This window comes from Prunus avium, chromosome 3 (assembly GCF_965620075.1).
Source record: "Prunus avium chromosome 3, drPruAviu1.hap1.1, whole genome shotgun sequence".
NCBI classification, from domain to species: Eukaryota; Viridiplantae; Streptophyta; class Magnoliopsida; order Rosales; family Rosaceae; genus Prunus; species Prunus avium.
The window spans coordinates 39,798,857-39,821,376 of record NC_142286.1 but is presented as its reverse complement, the minus strand read 5'-3'; the positions used below and the strand labels follow the sequence as shown (position 1 = coordinate 39,821,376).

General features: G+C 37.9%; 4 protein-coding genes across 6 annotated transcripts; all 4 read right to left on the bottom strand.

The window, feature by feature from the left end:
- Positions 1 to 3,972: 3,972 nt before the first annotated feature.
- LOC110755660 (uncharacterized) lies at positions 3,973 to 6,039 on the bottom strand. Of its 2 annotated transcripts, XR_015834472.1 has the most exons (3): positions 5,959 to 6,039; positions 4,531 to 5,580; positions 3,980 to 4,199 (listed from the first exon to the last, which is right to left on the bottom strand). XR_015834472.1 is itself a non-coding variant. In XM_088250269.1 (2 exons), the coding sequence occupies exon 2, from the start codon at positions 5,517 to 5,519 to the stop codon at positions 4,581 to 4,583; it is 939 nt and encodes a 312-aa protein (XP_088106395.1). In that variant the 5' UTR covers positions 5,520 to 5,580; positions 5,959 to 6,039; the 3' UTR covers positions 3,973 to 4,580. The 2 variants fall into 2 exon arrangements, 1 of the variants encoding a protein (XP_088106395.1); XM_088250269.1 differs by having other exon boundaries at positions 3,973 to 5,580.
- A 4,948-nt stretch (positions 6,040 to 10,987) lies between these two features.
- LOC148296157 (uncharacterized) lies at positions 10,988 to 12,542 on the bottom strand. Its single transcript, XM_088250273.1, has one exon. It carries the CDS (start codon positions 12,508 to 12,510, stop codon positions 11,608 to 11,610), a length of 903 nt encoding a protein of 300 aa, XP_088106399.1. The 5' UTR covers positions 12,511 to 12,542; the 3' UTR covers positions 10,988 to 11,607.
- Positions 12,543 to 17,257: 4,715 nt separating this feature from the next.
- On the bottom strand, positions 17,258 to 19,856 carry LOC148296156 (uncharacterized). 2 transcript variants are annotated; one of them, XR_015834702.1, is made up of 3 exons: positions 19,781 to 19,856; positions 18,377 to 19,423; positions 17,258 to 17,753 (listed from the first exon to the last, which is right to left on the bottom strand). XR_015834702.1 is itself a non-coding variant. In XM_088251139.1 (2 exons), exon 2 carries the CDS (start codon positions 19,360 to 19,362, stop codon positions 18,427 to 18,429), a length of 936 nt encoding a protein of 311 aa, XP_088107265.1. In that variant the 5' UTR covers positions 19,363 to 19,423; positions 19,781 to 19,856; the 3' UTR covers positions 18,145 to 18,426. The 2 variants fall into 2 exon arrangements, 1 of the variants encoding a protein (XP_088107265.1); XM_088251139.1 differs by lacking the exon at positions 17,258 to 17,753 and having other exon boundaries at positions 18,145 to 19,423.
- A 1,688-nt stretch (positions 19,857 to 21,544) lies between these two features.
- LOC110755647 (uncharacterized) lies at positions 21,545 to 22,183 on the bottom strand. The gene has a single exon (XM_021956885.1). It carries the CDS (start codon positions 22,181 to 22,183, stop codon positions 21,545 to 21,547), a length of 639 nt encoding a protein of 212 aa, XP_021812577.1.
- Between the last annotated feature and the right edge of the window lie 337 nt (positions 22,184 to 22,520).

The following is a 22,520-nucleotide window of genomic DNA, read 5'->3' as shown; positions in this document are numbered from 1 at the left end:
TAAAAATTCACAAGATCCCAAACTCCGGTCCACGCTTAGGCCAAACAAGGCTTCTCAGTCAAAGAAGACGAAGCGGCCACTAGTAAGCCAAACTCCAATAATTGCTACCAAAAATATTAATAAGAAGAAGGAAAAGCTTGTTCTTATGTGTTTGGTTCGTTCCTATTTGATTTTGTGATGGATTGAATATAGTTGCTGATGTTGAATTTGAGATGCTAATGAAAATCGTGGAATATCCAGACCCTATACTGAGAGTGAAGAACATGAGAATCATTCATCTTGGCATTTTAATAGGAGAGAGAAAGAGAGAGAAGGGTATTTTGGCATTTTACAAATTTAAATATGGATATTTTTTATATTTTAAAAGTTTCATTAAAGGGAGCCAAGTGCTTCCCTTGTTTTTCTCCTGCAGCGCTTTTAAGAAGCAGCACCTCTCAAGTACTTTTTCCAAAACCACTCCAAGTGCTTTTTCCAAAACCACTCCAAGTGCTTTTGGATCTCACCCAAAACGCTTTTGCAATTTTTGCCAAACACCATTTTTAAAAGAGAGAAGTGCTTTCACCCATTTAAAAGCTCTTTTCGTTGTTCCAAAAGCACTCCCAAACGAGCCATCAGGCCAAGAATCACTTCTTCATATATTCACTTAAGTGGTTTTTATAGAGAAGCACATGATGAGAGGTGTTTCTTCCCATAAAATTGCTTATTGATTTTAAAGTGATTATAAGCTCGTTTTGGAATGATTTTGGGAGAGCCAGAATCGCTTATGTGTTTCTCCGTATAATCACTTTAAGTGATTTTAAAGTGATTCTATGAAGAAGTGCTACTCCATAGAAGTGATTATTGTTATATCTAGAATCACTCCGAAACGAGCGCAAAACGAGTGAGATGTTTTTCCCTATAAGTGATTTTGGGGAGAATATACACTTAACAAAACACAACAGTTTGAGTATAAAGGCTTTTCCTCTCCAACTTCATATATGCTACTGAAAAAATAAAATTCAAAATTATCATACTCATATTAAATATTCAAAGTAGAATCAGAGCGTCTATGCTACTTTAAATTTAACTGAGATAGATGAGAATGGAATAGACAAGCACGTTTGTAGTCTAATCCTGATATCCCCTCCATACAAAAATAAAGAGTGTTTGTAAGTATTTTTAATTTTACAGAAATGTGAGAGTAATGAAGATTTATTTGATATGAATATGATATTTTACAGTAATTCATTTGTGGTTATTATTCGAAAAGTTACCTTTATTTTACTTATTTAATTAATTTAATTACAAAAGTTATACAACTTTATCCAATATAAAATAGGACGGTATCTCTTTTTGACATCATAGTCACTGTCTAACCTAAGGTTTTATTAGCTATGAAAAATAGCGCAACTCTTACCTCTAGTTATTTGCTATGAAAAATTCTTGACAATGCTTGATGCAAGTTTGGACGGGGCAGACTTGAATAGATTAGAACCGAGCAAGGAGATCAAGTATGACAAGTTTCGGCATCATGCAGGCGGTGTTTTGATGAGAACTTATATAGGAAGCTTGATAGCGCTAGAGTTGTTAGAGACATTACTGATGTTTTTACTAATCAGGAATTGAATTTCGCATATGGAGGATTCCTGCGTTTACTTCACATCAAAGAATTGAAAAGTAAGTGGGAACCACACAAAATTAGGAATTGAATTCTTGATTTTGGAGGAATTCAATTCCTGGGTGGGAGGTGGTATTCTAATTCATGAAGAATGAACCCATTAGGAATTCATCTTTTTTACCCATTATATCCTCACACAATATTCAAAATTTCAAATTTGTCATATACTTTAACCCAACAACGAGGACATTTGAGTAATTAGTACCACTCCTACCCCAATTTCATATGATTTAGTAAACAACTTCAATAGGAATATAGAATCTAACTCCTCTCAATCCATATGGTTTAGTAAACAACTTCAATAGGAATTCGGAATCTAATTCTCCTCAATTCAATTTCTCCTTAATTCAATTCCCCCTAATCCAATTACGGATTAGTAAATATGCCATACTTGTAGAATTCCACTTCCTTGTAATAGATGATGAATTGACTTCCTTGATCGCTAACAAGCATATTAAAGATTGGATTCTCTATTTTATCCTCAAGAAATGTCGTCGGCCACTCATTTGGGTGCACGAAAGATATTCAAACCAACAAAGTTGAGATTTTTGTTATTGGACTCTATGTTTTATGATTTTTGCTTTAGTTTGTATAAATTGTGAAGTGCAATCATTGAAATGCTTCCTCCACGAAGGCATCGATCCACCCACCGCACCATTACGTGATGCAGTGAAAGTACTGAGTGATAGACCTTGCACCATTTTTTCTTTGGCGACCAAATTATGCAATCCTTTAGAACAATAATACTATACACAGTGGAGAACATGAGAGAGAGAGAGAGAGAAACTTGACTATGAAGAACTTACAGCTGTAAAGATTCTGCAAGTGGAAGTACACAATAGTATGAGGCTTCTTCTGTATGATGGGTTCAAACTCCTGTAAATCATAAGCTTGATAAATATCTCAGAAACAACTACCATTACAGGATGACCCTCACTGTCAACCCCACCTCGGTAACAGAAATAGACATTAAATTTGATTGCAACACAAGACAATCCACACAATTTTCATTTCTGCAATTTCAGAAAGGTTAAGAGAATTTGCTTTAGCAAGGTATCTTGAATGAAGCAAGTATTCTTCTGCAGCAGACAATGGAGGTCCACCAAGGTCACCAAACCCAAGCAGTTTAGCACAATTCCTTCCATTTTGTCCTAAACACATAACATGGTACTAAACTATAATTAACCCTGACTTTTATGTGAGAATTAAGAACTAAAAAATAAAACGGGGCCCATAGCCCATCACACTCCGCATTTTTCTTCCTTTACGCCTTTTTCTTTTCTTTTCTTTTCTTTCTTTCCTCCCCCTCCCTCGACCTCTCTATCCTTTTCCTAGTAACTCTCTCCCTCCCTCTGTATCTCTCCCTCGCTCACACTCTTTGCAGCAACAACTATGTAATCTTTCAATAAGAGAGGAAAAACAAAAGAACATTCAAATAATTTTTTCATGACAAAAAAAGAAAGAAAAAAAAACCCAGTTTTTTGTATTGCTTAATCAAGAGCATCTTCCCAAAAACATCATTCAACGAAATCATATTTGATAGATAAATAACCCAGAAAGAGAAAAATAGAAAAGAAAAGGAAAGACACCCCCACTAAATTAAACTTGTACTTTACGACAATTATGTTTTGGGACTTTTTGAATCCCACAATTTTAGGTCTCAGTGAGAAGAGTGATTGATTTGCTCTTCCTGTTGAAAAGAGAGAAATTTGAAAAAGAAAACGGAGAACAGTATGGGAGAAGGTTGCAATTATGCAAAAGATGCAATCACAGCTGATCCTTCTGCGCCTCAGCAATGGCATGTCAGCATTCCTCGGACGACCAAAATGATGGTTGCGATGGAGTAGCTGCTGTGGGTTGTTGCTGCAAAGAGTGTCAGAGAGAGAGGGAGAGGGTTGCGGGGAAGAGGAGAGAGGGGAAAGAAGATGAGTGGAGGCTGTACTATAGAGGGGTTGGGATTGAGGGAAGGGGTGGGATTGGAATGGCAGTTTCAGAAGGGGGTGATTTTAGAAGGTTTAGAAGATGGGAGTGTAAATTTAATGCAAGGTTTTCTTAAGCATAAGATTTGATGTATGCGATCGAATGTTGCTTGCTTAATGTATAAAACAGAGCATACCAAATTAAACTGGTCAAGTATATACGTTATAGTGCACGTATTCTAAGTCTTAATACAACAATATTGTTCTTCAGCATCCCACAGTTTACTACCCAAACAAAACAGGTGCTAATTATGCATGCATGCCTCAACTCTCAAGAATTGCATATATGTGATATCACTCATATGTTAGTTCTTCCAAAATTAATAGAAAAGGCATGCGCATATATAAAACAATAGTAATATAGTACGTATGAGTTTGATTAGAGCGAGCCAAATTGACTGTTAGCTGTGGAATGACAATTGCCACAAAACACTACTAGCTTATAACATCATACCTCAAGAGCCAAATTTTCAGGTATTTCTCCAACTTCTCCAACTTCATCTAATCTTTTCTTGTACTCTTGACTGTAGCTTTCAAGTTCCTTCATGCTGGAACACCCATATCTGATAAACTTGGAATATTTTGTCACAACATATGAAGAAAAAGTTCATTACCATTCAATATAGTCAAACAAGACACGAAATTATTATTTTTCTTGGAAAACCATATATTGTTTATAAATTCTTAAGATTGTTTGCTTTTCTCAGGCTTAAATGCGCAAATAGTTAAACAAGACAAATCCGCTAATGCAACTTAAAAACACCAGTAGCAGTAGTACATTGTTTTCTCATTGATGAGCAGCATAATCACTAGGATATGAAAACCCTCCCCTCGAAACAAAGAAATAGAAATAAGCAGGTCCGTAGCTAATACAACAATTAATTAACTTCTTACCATATATTGTTCCAGCTGAGCATCATGGCTGCAGGTCTTCTTTCATTATTTCATGATAATCTCCTTCGTTTGGGTTTTGATGACTCGCGCACTTCCAGCGGGTATCGGCACAGGGGACACAAGTGATTGATCTGCAGCCACGGGACGATGCAATCTTCATGAAATTTGTGTAAGCAGGGCAAGCGTTTGATCGTCATTGGTGGATGGCGACAATCAACCCCTTGACCTTGATCTTGATCATGATGATCATCTTCATCTTGAGAAGCACGGACGGCATTAATATTATCATCATGATGATCATCATGATGATCAAGGAGGAGGCCTTCCATACAAATAATACATGAGGACAGCGGGCCCAAAGTAGGATCATCAAGCCTCACATTCTCCAAGCCCTGAATGGATGACTGAGCTGCAGGAATAAGCATGGCCATGTATGCTTCCGAGGATTGCCTCATAACCCTATCAAGGATGTCGTTGTCGTGGTCCGACCTCAGAATGTGATAAGTGCCATCCACAATATGCACAAGAATAGGCAACTCAAAGCTGTCGTTGTCGGCCTCTTCAATGTAGTCAAGTATGCTTACAATGAGAGCTGGCTGCGCACCTTGTGGGACACCCATCTTGGAAAGATGATAAGCCAAGACATGCGTCCATTTAGGCCTTGATGAAAATTGCTTGACATCACGCATAGGGACATGGAAACTCCTCTCAGCAAGGAGGTGATATGTATCAGCATAAGGAAGTAATACTGGACAATGCTCACCAACGAAGACTCGAGTTATCTTTTGATAATCTATACAGATTTTGAACCTGTCCCTGGTAATTGAGTCTAATGAGATTCTTACATCTTCTATTTGATTCACACTGGTACTTAAAAAACAGTACTCGGAAGCACCAGTTGAGTGGCTGATGCTCTGTATTTCGAAAGCAATAGCTGCCGTGCCACTTCCCTCTAAGTATAACCGGACTTCAGCTAATCTCCCGCTCATGCTTTGTGCCTTGGTTGGTGGGTGTGTGTATCACTATCAGCGAGCAACCTGTAATAATTACCTGTAGTACGTAGGAGTCGCTGTCAGGCTCAACTCCAACCTGAAGGTGTTGTATGTATGTGTATGTGTCTCTGTATATATATAATTGTAGTTAACTATCCCTAAATCAATGAGGATGACAATCCCTATCCTTCTCCAACAAGGAATATAATAGGAAAAGAAGTATATTTAATTTGTTAATTGCCTGGGTAAGAGTGGACTGGAGGCACGAATTTTAAACCTAAATTAGTATGCAGTCCATCTGATGAATTCACGATATCAATTAAGCAAGCTTAAAATATCAAACAAACAATGCAAGTAGAACTGATGAATTCACGGAAACAACAAATAAAAGTAAAGAAAATTATGCATTCGACAGATTTATGAATGAAAAACTTACGGATATCAATTAAGCAAGATCGAGATAGATACTGTTTGCTTGATTTTCTTCCGGATAATGCTGCGGAAACACAGAGAGAACGATCAAAACCAGGGCCTAGTAGAAGTAGGGCAAATTTTGGTCGTGCACATTGGGTGTTGAGGTGGGCCTGAGGCCTAACAAAAAAACCCCAACATTGGAATGGAGGACAGCCCAAATTTAATCTTGGACCCACTGACAATAAATAATAAAGTTCCTATTAATGAACAATCAAAATTTGGGTGAGCTATATATATAGCCTATGTGAAATCTGAAAACTTTTCTGTGGACTTTGTGCCATGGCAGAATTCTTACCAATGAAGCTCGAAGGAGTAAAGGTCTTTCTCTTGATGCTTGTTGCCATATCTGTAAGTGACCTTCTGAATCCATTTCCCATCTTCTCAAGCTTTGCCCCAATGCCATGCTGGTCTGGAATTCCATGGGTCTTAGTGAATCTATCCGGTAATCTTTTAATTTTAATATGTGGGATTGGATTTTCTTTAATTTGAGTGATGGTAAGAGCTGTTATAACCAATTGCAATGGAATGTTGTGTTTAGCTTTGCTATGTGGCACATATGGAAAAACCGTTGCATTCAGGCCTTTGAAGATAATCAGTCCCACACATCTCTTTCTGGTATCTATGTTTGTACTTGGAATTTTCCTCCTGTTGGTTGGTGGAAACTAAATACAGATGGCTGCTGGAAAGGTGAGGAGGGGACTATTGGTATTGGTGGTGTAATCAGAAATGCCAATGGGGATTGGGTTGGTGGATTCTCTGCTAATATTGGGAGGGGGTCTGTCTTACAAGCTGAGTTGTGGGCCATCCTCTATGGACTGCGACTTGCTAACCAATCTAACTATTTTCCATTTATTGTGGAGTCTGATTCCTGTTTGGCAATGGAGCTTGTTCTTATGTGTTTGGTTCGTTCCTATTTGATTTTGTAATGGATTGAATATAGTTGCTGATGATGGATTGAATATAGTTGCTGATGTTGAATTTGAGATGCTTATGAAAATCGTGGAATATCCAGACCCTATACTGAGAGTGAAGAACATGAGAATCATTCATCTTGGCATTTTAATAGGAGAGAGAAAGAGAGAGAAGGGTATTTTGGCATTTTACAAATTTAAATATGGATATTTTTTATATTTTAAAAGTTTCATTAAAGGGAGCCAAGTGCTTCCCTTGTTTTTCTCCTGCAGCGCTTTTAAGAAGAAGCACCTCTCAAGTGCTTCTTCCAAAACCACTCCAAGTGCTTTTGGATCTCACCCAAAACGCTTTTGCAATTTTTGCCAAACACCATTTTTAAAAGAGAGAAGTGCTTTCACCCATTTAAAAGCTCTTTTCGTTGTTCCAAAAGCACTCCCAAACGCACTCCCAAACGAGCCATCAGGCCAAGAATCACTTCTTCATATATTCACTTAAGTGGTTTTTATAGAGAAGCACATGATGAGAGGTGTTTCTTCCCATAAAATTGCTTATTGAATTTAAAGTGATTATAAGCTCGTTTTGGAATGATTTTGGGAGAGCCAGAATCGCTTATGTGTTTCTCCGTATAATCACTTTAAGTGATTTTAAAGTGATTCTATGAAGAAGTGCTACTCCATAGAAGTGATTACTGTCATATCTAGAATCACTCCGAAACGAGCGCAAAACGAGTGAGATGTTTTTCCCTATAAGTGATTTTGGGGAGAATATACACTTAACAAAACACAACAGTTTGAGTATAAAGGCTTTTCCTCTCCAACTTTATATATGCTATTGAAAAAATAAAATTCAAAATTATCATACTCATATTAAATATTCAAAATAGAATCAGAGCGTCTATGCTACTTTAAATTTAACTGAGATAGATGAGAATGGAATAGACAAGCACGTTTGTAGTCTAATCCTGATATCCCCTCTATACCAAAATAAAGAGTGTTTGTAAGTGTTTTTAATTTTACAGAAATGTGAGAGTAATGAAGATTTATTTGATATGAATATGATATTTTACAGTAATTCATTTGTGGTTATTATTCGAAAAGTTACCTTTATTTTACTTATTTAATTAATTTAATTACAAAAGTTATACAACTTTATCCAATATAAAATAGGACGGTATCTCTTTTTGACATCATAGTCACTGCCTAACCTAAGGTTTTATTAGCTACGCAACTCTTACCCTCTAGTTATTAGCTATGAAAAATTCTTGACAATGCTTGATGCAAGTTTGGACGGGTCAGACTTGAATAGATTAGAACCGAGCAAGGAGATCAAGTATGACAAGTTTCGGCATCATGCAGGCGGTGTTTTGATGAGAACTTATATAGGAAGCTTGATAGCGCTAGAGTTGTTACAGATATTACTGGTGTTTTTACTAATCAGGAATTAGAATTCTCATCAGGAATTGAATTTCGCATATGGAGGATTCCTGCGTTTACTTCACATCAAAGAATTGAAAAGTAAGCGGGAACCACACAAAATTAGGAATTGAATTCTTGATTTTGAAGGAATTCAATTCCTGGGTGAGAGGTGGTATTCTAATTCCTGGAGAATGAACCCATTAGGAATTCATCTTTTTTACTTATTATATCCTCACACAATATTCAAAATTTCAAATTTGTCATATACTTTAACCCAACAACGAGGACATTTGAGTAATTAGTACCACTCATACCCCAATTTCATATGATTTAGTAAACAACTTCAATAAGAATATAGAATCTAACTCCCCTCAATCCATATGGTTTAGTAAACAACTTCAATAGGAATTCGGAATCTAATTCTCCTCAATTCAATTTATCCTTAATTCAATTCCTCCTAATCCAATTACGGATTAGTAAATATGCCATACTTGTAGAATTCCACTTCCTTGTAATAGATGATGAATTGACTTCCTTGATCGCTAACAAGCATACTAAAGATTGGATTCTCTATTTTGTCCTCAAGAAATGTCGTCGGCCACTCATTTGGGTGCACGAAAGATATTCAAACCAACAAAGTTGAGATTTTTGTTATTGGACTCTATGTTTTATGATTTTTGCTTTAGTTTGTATAAATTGTGAAGTGCAATCATTGAAATGCTTCCTCCACGAAGGCATCGATCCACCCACCCCACCATTACGTGATGCAGTGAAAGTACTGAGTGATAGACCTTGCACCATTTTTTCTTTAGCGACCAAATTATGCAATCCTTTAGAACAATAATACTATACACAATGGAGAACATGAGAGCGAGAGAGAGAGAGGAAGTACTTACAGCTGTAAAGATTCTGCAAGTGGAAGTACACAATAGTATGAGGCTTCTTCTGTATGATGGGTTCAAACTCCTGTAAATCATAAGCTTGATAAATATCTCAGAAACAACTACCATTACCGGATGACCCTCACTGTCAACCCCACCTCGGTAACCAAAATAGGCATTAAATTTGATTGCAACACAAGACAATCCACACTTGTGCCGGAAATATTTGTCATTCGGTGACACTCTTGCCTTCTGCTCTCCCTAATTTTGACACAAATTATAATTGACTGTAAAATTCATACATCACACAGAAGGTTTCATAACATTTTTATATTTAACCGCCATTAGGTAGCAAAACATTAACATTTGTATGGTGGTTTTAACAACACAAAAACTCATATTTTTCTTTGTGTAGAATTTATGAAACCCAACCAATAGCAAAGAGAAAATTAATAATGCAAATCACTTTTTACATTAGTGGGTGGCTATTCAAATGTGTAGAATATATGAAACCCAACCCAACCAATAGAGGTGAAAGAGTAACAGAGCTTACACAATTTTCATTTCTGCAATTTCAGAAAGGTTAAGAGAATTTGCTTTAGCAAGGTATCTTGAATGAAGCAAGTATTCTTCTGCAGCAGACAATGGAGGTCCACCAAGGTCACCAAACCCAAGCAGTTTAGCACAATTCCATCCATTTTGTCCTAAACACGTAACATGCTACTAAAATATAATTAACTCTAACTTTTATGTGAGAATTAAGAACTAAAAAATAAAACGGGGCCCACAACCCATCACACTCCGCATTTTTCTTCCTTTACGCCTTTTTCTTTTCTTTTCTGTTTTTTTCTTTCCTCCCCCTCCCTCGACCTCTCTATCCTCTTCCTAGCAACTCTCTCCCTTGCTCACACTCTTTGCAGCAACAACTGTGTAATCTTTCAATAAGAGAGGAAAAACAAAAGAACATTTAAATAATTTTTTCATAACAAAAAAAGAAAGAAAAGAAAACCCAGTTTTTTGTATTGCTTAATCAAGAGCATCTTCCCAAAAACATCATTCAACGAAATCATATTTGATAGATAAATAACCCAGAAAAAGAAAAAGAAAAGAAAAGGAAAGACACCCCCACTAAATTAAACTTGTACTTTACGACAATTATGTTTTGGGACTTTTTGAATCCCACAATTTTAGGTCTCAGTGAGAAGAGTGATTGATTTGCTCTTCCTGTTGAAAAGAGAGAAATTTGAAAAAGAAAACGGAGAACAGTATGGGAGAAGGTTGCAATTATGCAAAAGATGCAATCACAGCTGATCCTTTTGCGCCTCAGGAATGGCATGTCAGCGTTCCTCGGACGACCAAAATGAGGGTTGCGATGGAGTTGCTGCTGTGGGTTGTTGCTGCAAAGAGTGTCAGAGAGAGGGTTGCGGGGAAGAGGAGAGAGGGGAAAGAAGATGAGTGGAGGCTGTACTACAGAGGGGTTGGGATTCAGGGAAGGGGTGGGATTGGAATGGCAGTTTCAGAAGGGGGTGATTTTAGAAGGTTTAGAAGATGGTGGGATAAATTTAATGCAACCTTTTCTTAAGCATAAGATTTGATGTATGCGATCGAATTAAACTGGTCAAGTTTGTACGTTATAGTGCGCACGTTCTTCAGCATCCCACAGTTTACTGCCCAAACAAAACAGGTGCTAATTATGCATGCATGCCTCAACTCTCAAGAATTGCATATATGTTATATCACTCATATGTTAGTTCTTCCAAAATTAATAGAAAAGGCATGCGCATATATAAAACAATAGTAATATAGTACGTATGAGTTTGATTAGAGCGAGCCAAATTGACTGTTAGCTGTGGAATGACAATTGCCACAAAACACTACTAGCTTATAACATCATACCTCAAGAGCCAAATTTTCAGGTATTTCTCCAACTTCTCCAACTTCATCTAATCTTTTCTTGTACTCTTGACTGTAGCTTTCAAGTTCCTTCATGCTGGAACACCCATATCTGATAAACTTGGAATATTTTGTCACAACATATGAAGAAAAAGTTCATTACCATTCAATATAGTCAAACAAGACACGAAATTATTATTTTTCTTGGAAAACCATATATTGTTTATAAATTCTTAAGATTGTTTGCTTTTCTCAGGCTTAAATGCGCAAATAGTTAAACAAGACAAGTCCGCTAATGCAACTTAGAAAACCAGTAGCAGTAGTACATTGTTTTCTCATTGATGAGCAGCATAATCACTAGGATATGAAAACCCTCCCCTCAAAATAAAGAAATAGAAATAAGCAGGTCCGTAGCTAATGCAACAATTAATTAACATCTTACCATGTATTGTTCCAGCTGAGCATCATGGCTGCAGGTCTTCTTTCATTATTTCATGATAATCTCCTTTTTTATGACTCGCGCACTTCCAGCGGGTATCGACACAGGGGACACAAGTGATTGATCTGCAGCCACGGGACGATGCAATCTTCATGAAATTGGTGTAAGCAGGGCAATCGTTTGATCGTCATTGGTGGATGGCGACGATCAACCCCTTGGCCTTGATCTTCATCATGATGATCATCTTGAGAAGCAGGGACGGCATTAATATTATCAGAGTGATGATCAAGGAGGAGGCCCTCCATACAAATAATACATGCGGACGACGGGGCCAAAGTAGGATCATCAAGCCTCACATTCTCCAAGCCCTGAATGGATGATTGAGCTGCAGGAATAAGCTTGGCCCTGTATTGTTCCAAGGATTGCCTCATAAACCTATCAAGGATGTTGTTGTCGTGGTCTGAATTCAGATAGCGATGAGTGGCATCCACAAAACGCACAAGAATAGGCAACTCAAAGCTGTCGTTATTGGCCTCTTCAATGTAGTCAAGTATTCTTACAATGAGAGCTGGCTGCGCACCTTGTGGGACACCCATCTTGGAAAGATGATAAGCAAAGACATGCGTCCATTTAGGCCTTGATGAAAATTGCTTGACATCACGCATAGGGGCATAGAAACTCCTCTTAGCAAGGAGGTGGCGTGTAGAAGCATAAGGAAGTTCTACATTACGATCCTCACCAGCAATAAGAGGGAAGACTCGAGTTAGCTTTTCATAATCTATACAGATTTTGAACCTGTCCCTGTGAATTGGGTCTAATAAGATTCTTTCATCTTCTTCTTGACTCACACAGGTATAAAAAAAATGGTACGTGGAAGCATCAGTTGACCTGTGGTAGCTCTGTACATCGGAAGCAGCAGCTGACGTGGCCCTTCTCTGTGTGTATGACTGGGCAGCAGCTAATATGAAGCTCATGCTTTGTGCCTTGGTTGGTGGGTGTGTGTATCACTATCGGCAAGCAACCTGTAATAATTACCTGTAGTACGGTAGGAGTCGTTGTCAGGCTCAACTCCAACCTGAAGGTGTTGTATGTATGTGTATGTGTATCTGTATATATATATATATATATAATTGTAGTTAACTATCCCTAAATCAATGAGGATGACAATCCCTATCCTTCTCCAACAAGGAATATAATAGGAAAAGAAGTATATTTAATTTGTTAATTGCCTGGGTAAGGGTGGACTGGAGGCACGAATTTTAAACCTAAATTAGTATGCAGTCCATCTGATGAATTCACGATATCAATTAAGCAAGCTTAAAATATCAAACAAACAATGCAAGTAGAACTGATGAATTCACGGAAACAACAAATAAAAATAAAGAAAATTATGCATTCGACAGATTGATGAATGAAAAACTTACGTGCGGAGCCGATCGAGATAGATACCGTTTGCTTGATTTTCTTCCGGATAATGCTGCGGAAACACAGAGAGAACGATCAAAACCAGGGGATAGTAGAAGTAGGGCAAATTTTGGTCTGTATCGTGCACATTGGGTGTTGAGGTGGGCCAGAGGCCTAACAAAAAAACCCCAACATTGGAATGGAGGACAGCCCAAATTTAATCTTGGACCCACTCACAATAAATAATAAAGTTCCTATTAATGAACAATCACTACTACAAAAAGGGCAAAAGACGATCAGAAAAAGACGACGGTAGAATAAAAAATCATAGTTATTTTTAAAAAGACGACGGTAACAAAAAACCGTCGTGGATAAGTGACTTAAACAACTTAAAAAAAGGGTCGTCTATTATATGTTAAGATGACGGTTTTTTTTAAAGGCGTCGTCTTTTAAAACACGCTAAAAAATGGCCGCTTAAGTGAATTCGCGCTCGACAAATTTTCAAATTTTTCACCCGTCTTTGAAAACCTTATCTCTCATTAACAAGCGTCATCTTTTAAAACACGCTAAAAAAAGGCTACTTAAGTGAATTCGCGCTCGACAAATTTTCAGATTTTCCCCCGTCTCTGAAAACCTTATCTCTCCCTCCTTGAAACCCTCCTGCACTCTCTAAAACACCCTCATGAAACTCTCTACAAAATCATCAAAAAATCGACATCAATGAATGAGTTGAGAGATTGAGGTCTTCGCAGATCCATAAGATGTAGAGGGAGGTTCTGTATTTGAGAATCAAAGCTGGTTGAAAGGTTTGATTTGAAAGATCTCGACCTTCACTTTCTTCAAAGAAGATCTCGCTCTCAGGCACTCAACTCGCTCATCAAACTCAGCGACTCGATCTAGAAAGACTTATGGAAATCGGTCTATATATATATGTTTGTTCATGTATTGTGCTAATTTCGTGGGATTTAAGTGAGTTTCTCATTTGGTTTTTTTATAAATATGCACAGCCGTCCCACAAGGCCTTCGTAATCAAGAAGAAGCTAACGAAGAAGATGAGGCAAAACATACCCATCCCTCACTAGATCCGTTTGTTTGGACCGACAACATCATCAGGTTCAAAATACTTTTTGTTTTTGTTGTTTACTTTAATTATTTTGGAATTTCATTGTTAATTTTCTGAATCTCTGATTTTTCATTTGTTATGGTGCCACCACAAGAACATGTTATGGTGCCACCACAAGAACAGGTACTTTGCCAATTATGCCAATTGTGTTCTGCTGTCATTCTAGAGCTGCATAGATCTTTTTGCTAAGGTTAGGTTACTGCTAAACAAGTTTATGTTTAAGAGTATTGGGGTCTTTTTCGTGCAGGTCTTTCCTTTTCCGACACCAACAACTTGGAAAATGTGCAAGAAGGCAAAGCTAAGTCAACCCAAGAACAAATTGATGAAGTTAAAATCAAATTAGTAGAATTTGTGAGCTCCGTTATTTCTAATTATAGGTAGGAAGTATGTATGTAATAGAATAAAGATTGGTTGACTATGTAATAACTATTGACTCTTCAAAAAACTAAACATAATAAAACGATGGTTTTATTAGAAAAACCGTCATCTGTATATATTATCAATGACCTCTTTTAACACCATAACGTCTTTTTTACATACAATCAACGACGGTTTTACTAAAAAATCGTTGTCTTAGAGTTAATAGACGACAATATTTCAAGAAATCGTCGTCTTCACATTTAATAGATGATGGCTTTTTAACAAAATCGACGTCTTTGGATATAATAAAACATAGTTTTTTTAACAAAAACGTCATTTTTACATCAAATAGACGAAAGTTCTTAAAAAAAAAGCGTCGTCTATTATATGTAAATAGACAATGCTTTGACTAAAAACCGTCGTCTATTTACATATAATAGACGGCGGTTTTGAGTAAAAGCGCCGTCTTTACAAATAATAGACGATGAGGATTTACCGTCGTGGTTTTATGCATCAAAAGATGTTAGTCGATTTCACGACGGTTGAAAAACCGAATACACGACGGTGGATTACTGTCGTTTATTTCGATTTTGGTAGTAGTGAATCAAAATTTGGGTGAGCTATATATATAGCCTATGTGAAATCTAAAAACTTTTCTGTGGACTTTGTGCCATGGTAGAATTCTTACCAATGAAGCTCGAAGGAGTAAATGTCTTTCTCTTGATGCTTGTTGCCATATCTGTAAGTGGCCTTCTGAATCCATTTCCCATCTTCTCAAGCTTTGCCCCAATGCCATGCTGGTCTGGAATTCCATGGGTCTTAGTGAATCTATCCGGCAATATTTTAATTTTAATCTGTGGGATTGGATTTTCTTTAATTTGAGTGATGGTAAGAGCTGTTATAACCACTTGCAATGGAATGTTGTGTTTGGCTTTGCTGTGTGGCACATATGGAAAAATCGTTGCATTCAGGCTTTTGAAGATAATCAGTCCCACACATCTCTTTCTGGTATCTATGTTTGTCAAGCTGCCAATGAGTGGATATGTGCCAATTCGGTAACCAATAGGAAGGCTGCTAAGGTTGATGTCCTTATTACTTGGAATTTTCCTCCTGTTGGTTGGTGGAAACTAAATACAGATGGCTGCTGGAAAGGTGAGGAAGGGACTATTGGTATTGGTGGTGTAATCAGAAATGCCAATGGGGACTGGGTTGGTGGATTCTCTACTAATATTGGGAGGGGGTCTGTTTTACAAGCTGAGTTGTGGGCCATCCTCTATGGACTGCGGCTTGCTAACCAATCTAACTATTTTCCCCTTATTGTGGAGTCTGATTCCTGTTTGGCGGTGGATCTTGTGAATGCGTCTAGTTGTGACCCTCTTCACCCATTGTTCACTCTTATCTCTAGTTGTAAAGCTATCATGACTAGTGGTGTTTGTCGTATTCATCATGTCTTCAGAGAAAGCAATTATGTTGCTGATATGCTTGCTTCTATTGGGGTCACCAAGCCTTTGGGTCTCCATACTTGGGTCACTACTCATGCTGTTGTGAATCAGTTAATCTTTAAGGATATGTGGAGGGTGTGCTTACCCAGACTTATTGTTCCTTAGTGTTTTGTTGGGCGTTTGCCCTCCTCTTTACCAAAAAAAGAAAAAAAAGAAAAAAAAGAAATCTCAAAGAAGATTAGGAAGAATTAAGAGAAGGATGTTAACTTTAAACATAAATATTATGATTATATATATATATATATATATATATATTTATTTAAATATATATAGTACGTAGGAGTCATTTTGTTACTTGTTGCTTCCGTTTACATATTGTTGAGTTGATGAGCAAGTAGTCTCCACCCTCACCTCGGCCAAGTCATTGTTTGGCTCTAATAATTTAGTTTGACACTTGTATCTTAGTGTTTTACTGTCAGTGTCAAGCTTAGCAAAATATATCAATCAGCATTCAGCGGCAACATGCTATCTGCTTGTGCATGAACAAATAATCAGTGTGAGATGTTCAAGAGTAAACTTGACCGTAGACTCTTCTCACCAATTCACCCCAAAAAAGGCAAACCCTGGTTAGACTAACAAAATCGAGAGAAATTGAGAGATATTCTGTACCACTTAATCTACTACAATATGAAAACTATAAAAAGTTCCCTATTCTGTACCACTTAAGACAAAGAGATGTGTCCAATTAGCAATCACCCAGGCCGATTAGCACAACATTTTACATTATAGTTTTCTACGTATTAAATCTAAGCAGAGATCGATGATACTTGTCTATAAGAATTAACAAGTGATCACCGAGAGGGAGACTGGGTATGATCATCTGGGCTGGGCATATGTAAATAATCATATTTAATTTATATATGTATAGGAATAGGAAAAGTATAGGATCATGTTTTGACATAAAAATAAAATCATTAAAGGAAGGCTTTTAGCTGGGAAATGCATGCTTGTTATAAAATAATTGACTTGGAAAATGTTGTGCCCGCCCGTATGCGCAACGAAATAAAAGTGACAACAGAGAGATTACATATAGCTCTCACTAATCTAGTAGTTAATTAATCTGTGGTTAGTACCGCTAAACTCTGATCCCAAAGGTATAATATCGAGTTAACTACAAATCAAAGGTATTAATCTGTAGTTATCATTTTTAATTAATTTCTTTTCTATTATATAATGCTATAATTGATCTCAATATATCGGGTTGAAGTGAATTTCTTGGATCACAATTTAGTTCTCGAGGCTGCTGCTTTTTTATTGCGTTCAAAGTAATGTGCTGTTATTAAAGGTCCAACCAGATCGATCGATCAAGCAATGCTGTGGAAAACATATGAAAATATAGAATCTAACGGATACCTTGGAAATACAAAGTTATTTAGGTATAAGGTACTATTACTCATCCACTCAATATTTTCACGTAGGCCTTAAGCAAGCTCATCTCCATCTCCCTGATTCTCTCTCTATCTCATATACACATGTGTGCAGGCACTCATATATATATATATGACGCATACACTCAGAAAACTTCAAAAGATCCATTGCTTTGAGAATGGATATGATTTTCCTTCTAAAAAATTCACAACTTTTGTAAAAGGAGTTTAAAATATGAATGAAGTACCTTAATATTTGGGAGGTGTAAGACTAATAACCTTCAGTCTCAACTCCAACCTCCACTCTTCTTTCTTCTAAAGACTTTGATGATATGAGTATATGATGCTCCCATGCACTCAGCTTGCCAAGCCTCTAGAAGAGGAATACCAGGTACAATGATCCCACATGCATGTTGATTTTATGATCCCGAAGAGAACATACTAATCAAGCCAGCTTCTGCCTAAGGAAAACCAAGGTACATATATCATTCTGATCTATCCCCGCAAAAGTTGGGGTAAATAGCTTTGTTATCTCTCCTTGCAAAGAGCCCAATTAGTTCAGGCTCTGTAATAGGAGGTATTTTTTTGATCTTGTGTTAGGATTATACTCAAGATCGACGGCAACTACATAGAAAACGAGGGGGAAGAAAACAAATAAATATTATCGGTTTTAACTTAATTCTTTTGCACGCTACAAGTTTCTTCATGATTTTGCAGTCTTTATAGGAAAACATGAAGGAATATAAGTCGCAGGAAAACCAAACAACCAGAAAAGAAAAGAAAAGAATGAAGAGCTTTTAGACTATAATTAGGAGGAAAAACACCTTAAGACATGAAATTATTTTGCTCGGAAAACCATATATTATTTATGTTCTTAAGATTGTTTACTTTTCTCAGGCTTAAATGCCCAAATAGTTAAACAAGACAAATCCGCTAATGCAACTTAAAAACACCAGTAGCAGTAGTACATTGTTTTCTCATTGATGAGCAGCATAATCACTAGGATATGAAAACCCTCCCCTCGAAATAAAGAAATAGAAATAAGCAGGTCCGTAGCTAATACAACAATTAATTAACTTCTTACCATATATTGTTCCAGCTGAGCATCATGGCTGCAGGTCTCCTTTCATTATTTCATGATAATCTCCTTCGTTTGGGTTTTGATGACTCGCGCACTTCCAGCGGGTATCGGCACAGGGGACACAAGTGATTGATCTGCAGCCACGGGACGATGCAATCTTCATGAAACTGGTGTAAGCAGGGCAAGCGTTTGATCGTCATTGGTGGACGATGACGATCAACCCCTTGACCTTGATCTTGATCATGGTCATCATCTTCATCTTGTGACGCAGGGACGGCATTAATATTATCAGAGTGATGATCATGGAGGAGGCCCTCCATACAAATAATACATGCGGACGACGGGGCCAAAGTAGGATCATCAAGCCTCACATTCTCCAAGCCCTGAATGGATGATTGAGCTGCAGGAATAAGCTTGGCCCTGTATGCTTCCGAGGATTGCCTCATAACCCTATCAAGGATGTTGTTGTCGTGGTCCGACCTCAGATAGCGATAAGCGGCATCCGCAAAACGCACACGAATAGGCAACTCAAAGCTGTCGTTGTCGGCCTCTTCAATGTAGTCAAGTATTCTTACAATGTGAGCTGGCTGCGCGCGTTGTGGGACACCCATCTTGGAAAGATGATAAGCCAAGACAAGCGTCCATTTAGGCCTTGATGAAAATTGCTTGACATCACGTATAGGGACATAGAAACTCCTCTCAGCAAGGAGGTGGTGTATTAAAGCATGAGGAAGTTCTACATTACGATCCTCACCAGCAATACAACGGAAGACTCGAGTTATCTTTTCATAATATAAACAGATTTTGAACCTGTCCCTGGGAATTGGGTCTAATAAGATTCTTACATCTTCTTTTTGACTCACACCGGTATAAAAAAAAGGGTACGTGGTAGCACGAGTTGATCTGCGGATGCTCTGTACATCGGAAGCAGCAGCTGACGTGCCCATTCTCTGTGCGTATAACTGGAAAGCAGCTAATCTCGTGTTCATGCTTTGTGCCTTGGTTGGTGGGTGTGTGCATCACTATCAGCGAGCAACCTGTAATAATTACCTGTAGTACGTAGGAGTCGCTGTCAGGCTCAACTCCAACCTGAAGGTGTTGTATGTATGTGTATGTGTATCTGTATATATATATAATTGTAGTTAACTATCCCTAAATCAATGAGGATGACAATCCCTATCCTTCTCCAACGAGGAATATAATAGGAAAAGAAGTATATTTAATTTGTTAATTGCCTGGGTAAGGGTGGACTGGAGGCACGAATTTTAAACCTAAATTAGTATGCATGCAGTCCATCTGATGAATTCACGGAATCAATTAAGCAAGCTTAAAATATCAAACAAACAATGCAAGTAGAACTGATGAATTCACGGAAGCATTCGACAGATTGATGAATGAAAAACTTACGTGCGGAGCCGATGGAGATAGATACTGTTTGCTTGATTTTCTTCCGGATAATGCTGCGGAAACACAGAGAGAACAATCAAAACCAGGGCCTAGTAGAAGTAGAGCAAATTTTGGTCTATATCGTGCACATTGGGTGTTGAGGTGGGCCAGAGGCCTAACCAAAAAACCCCAACATTGGAAAGGAGGACAGCCCAAATTTAATCTTGGACCCACTCACAATAAAAAATAAAGTTCCCATTCATGAACAATCAAAATTTGGGTGAGCTATATAGCCTATGGGCCTCAGTGCCTCACACAGCTTCCCAAAAGTGGAAAAAGAAGCGACCCAAGAGTTAGGAATGGCAACGAGCCGGGTATGACAATACCATCTCCGTATCTGCTCTTCATCCTCGTCCCCGTAAAAAAGCTTACGTAGTAAAAAAGCTTTGCATGGCCGGCTGGGATTGTGGATCATATCTGGAGGTGGAGAAATGATAGGATTTTGGGAATGAGAACAAAGCTTGTCATGGCTGTGCTGTGTTCAACTTGTAATATTTCGAGTCTTGCTGTGGATGGCCAAAGCTTGTGCTGCTCAAATTGTGTGAGCCATTTATGCAGTAATCTTCCTGTAATTTTGAAAGCTGCTGGAGTCTTCCTTTGTGTCTGTTGTGTTTCCTTCTGCTCTGTGCAAGGCTTTGCATTGTGTCTGTTCTGTTGTGTATACTACCAATTGAGGTTACACCCATAAAATTCATTTAAAATCATCTACATCCTTTCCTTTTATTTTTCTATTTAAAATACCCAATTTTTTAAAATAATACCCGATGACTAGGATCCAACTAAGCAGTTACCTAATATAACTTAAAATCTGATTTATTATATTTTTCGGATTCCAAAACTACCCCTATTTATAATTTAACGTGTTATGTGGGAGGTGTATTAAGCCTTGGTTCCTGAATTTATTGTTTTGATTTCCTCCCACCGAATTAGCCTGCAATTCAATCCTCTTTATGCATCAGTTTTGATTATGAATTTAAGTAGCCTGCAAAAGTGCCGGAATCGTTTGTCAGAGTCAATATCGTCTTCTCTTTGCGACTAGTCTGAAAAATTAAATGTACCTACGAACCCTAATTTTAAATGGTAGAGACATGGAGGGAATCAAACCTTATAGAATCTCTGGTTTTCAATAATGGGCATGAAGCAAGGCTGAAATGGAGGTAAACTGTTTTGAAGAGAATGTAACGGTCGGCTGAGTGATGTAAAGATCGACAGCAACTACATAGAAAACGAGGGGGAAGAAAACAAATAAATATTATCGGTTTTAACTTAATTCTTTTGCACGCTACAAGTTTCTTCATGATTTTGCAGTCTTTATAGGAAAACATGAAGGAATATAAGTCGCAGGAAAACCAAACAACCAGAAAAGAAAAGAAAAGAATGAAGAGCTTTTAGACTATAATTAGGAGGAAAAACACCTTAAGACATGAAATTATTTTGCTCGGAAAACCATATATTATTTATGTTCTTAAGATTGTTTACTTTTCTCAGGCTTAAATGCCCAAATAGTTAAACAAGACAAATCCGCTAATGCAACTTAAAAACACCAGTAGCAGTAGTACATTGTTTTCTCATTGATGAGCAGCATAATCACTAGGATATGAAAACCCTCCCCTCGAAATAAAGAAATAGAAATAAGCAGGTCCGGAGCTAATACAACAATTAATTAACATCTTACCATATATTGTTCCAGCTGAGCATCATGGCTGCAGGTCTCCTTTCATTATTTCATGATAATCTCCTTCGTTTGGGTTTTGATGACTGGCGCACTTCCAACGGGTATCGGCACAGGGGACACAAGTGATTGATCTGCAGCCACGGGACGATGTAATCTTCATGAAACTGGTGTAAGCAGGGCAAGAGTTTGATCGTCATTGGTGGACGATGACGATCAACCCCTTGACCTTGATCTTGATCATGGTCATCATCTTCATCTTGTGAAGCAGGGACGACATTAATATTATCAGAGTGATGATCATCATGATGATCAAGGAGCAGGCCCTCCATACAAATAATACATGCGGACGACGGGGCCAAAGTAGGATCATCAAGCCTCACATTCTCCAAGCCCTGAATGGATGATTGAGCTGCAGGAATAAGCATGGCCCTGTATGCTTCCGAGGATTGCCTCATAACCCTATCAAGGATGTCGTTGTCGTGGTCCGACTTCAGATAGTGATAAGTGGCATCCACAATATGCACAAGAATAGGCAACTCAAAGCTGTCTTTGTCGGCCTCTTCAATGTAGTCAAGTATTCTTACAATGAGAGCTGGCTGCGCACCTTGTGGGACACCCATCTTGGAAAGATGATAAGCCAAGACATGCGTCCATTTAGGCCTTGATGAAAATTGCTTGACATCACGCATAGGGACTTAGAAACTCCTCTCAGCAAGGAGGTGGTATGTAGTAGCATAAGGAAGTTCTACTGGAAGATGCTCATCAGGAATCCAAAGGAAGACTCGAGTTCTCTCTTCATAATCCATACAGATTTTGAACCTGTCCCTGGGAATTGAGTCTAATGAGATTCTTACATCTTCTATTTGATTCACACCGGTATATAAAAAACGGTACTCGGAAGCACCAGTTGACCTGCTGATGCTCTGTATTTCGGAAGCAGCAGCTGACGTTCTCCATCTCTGTGCGTATAACTGGGCAGCAGCTAATATCCTGCTCATGCTTAGTGCCTTGGTTGGTGGGTGTGAC

What these genes read in the sequence shown, in the direction of transcription:
- LOC148296157 (XM_088250273.1), bottom strand. Translation starts at nt 12,510, where the DNA reads ATGAGCTTCATATTAGCTGCTGCCCAGTCATACACACAGAGAAGGGCC.
- LOC110755660 (XM_088250269.1), bottom strand. Translation starts at nt 5,519, where the DNA reads ATGAGCGGGAGATTAGCTGAAGTCCGGTTATACTTAGAGGGAAGTGGC.
- LOC110755647 (XM_021956885.1), bottom strand. Translation starts at nt 22,183, where the DNA reads ATGCGTGATGTCAAGCAATTTTCATCAAGGCCTAAATGGACGCATGTC.
- LOC148296156 (XM_088251139.1), bottom strand. Translation starts at nt 19,362, where the DNA reads ATGAACACGAGATTAGCTGCTTTCCAGTTATACGCACAGAGAATGGGC.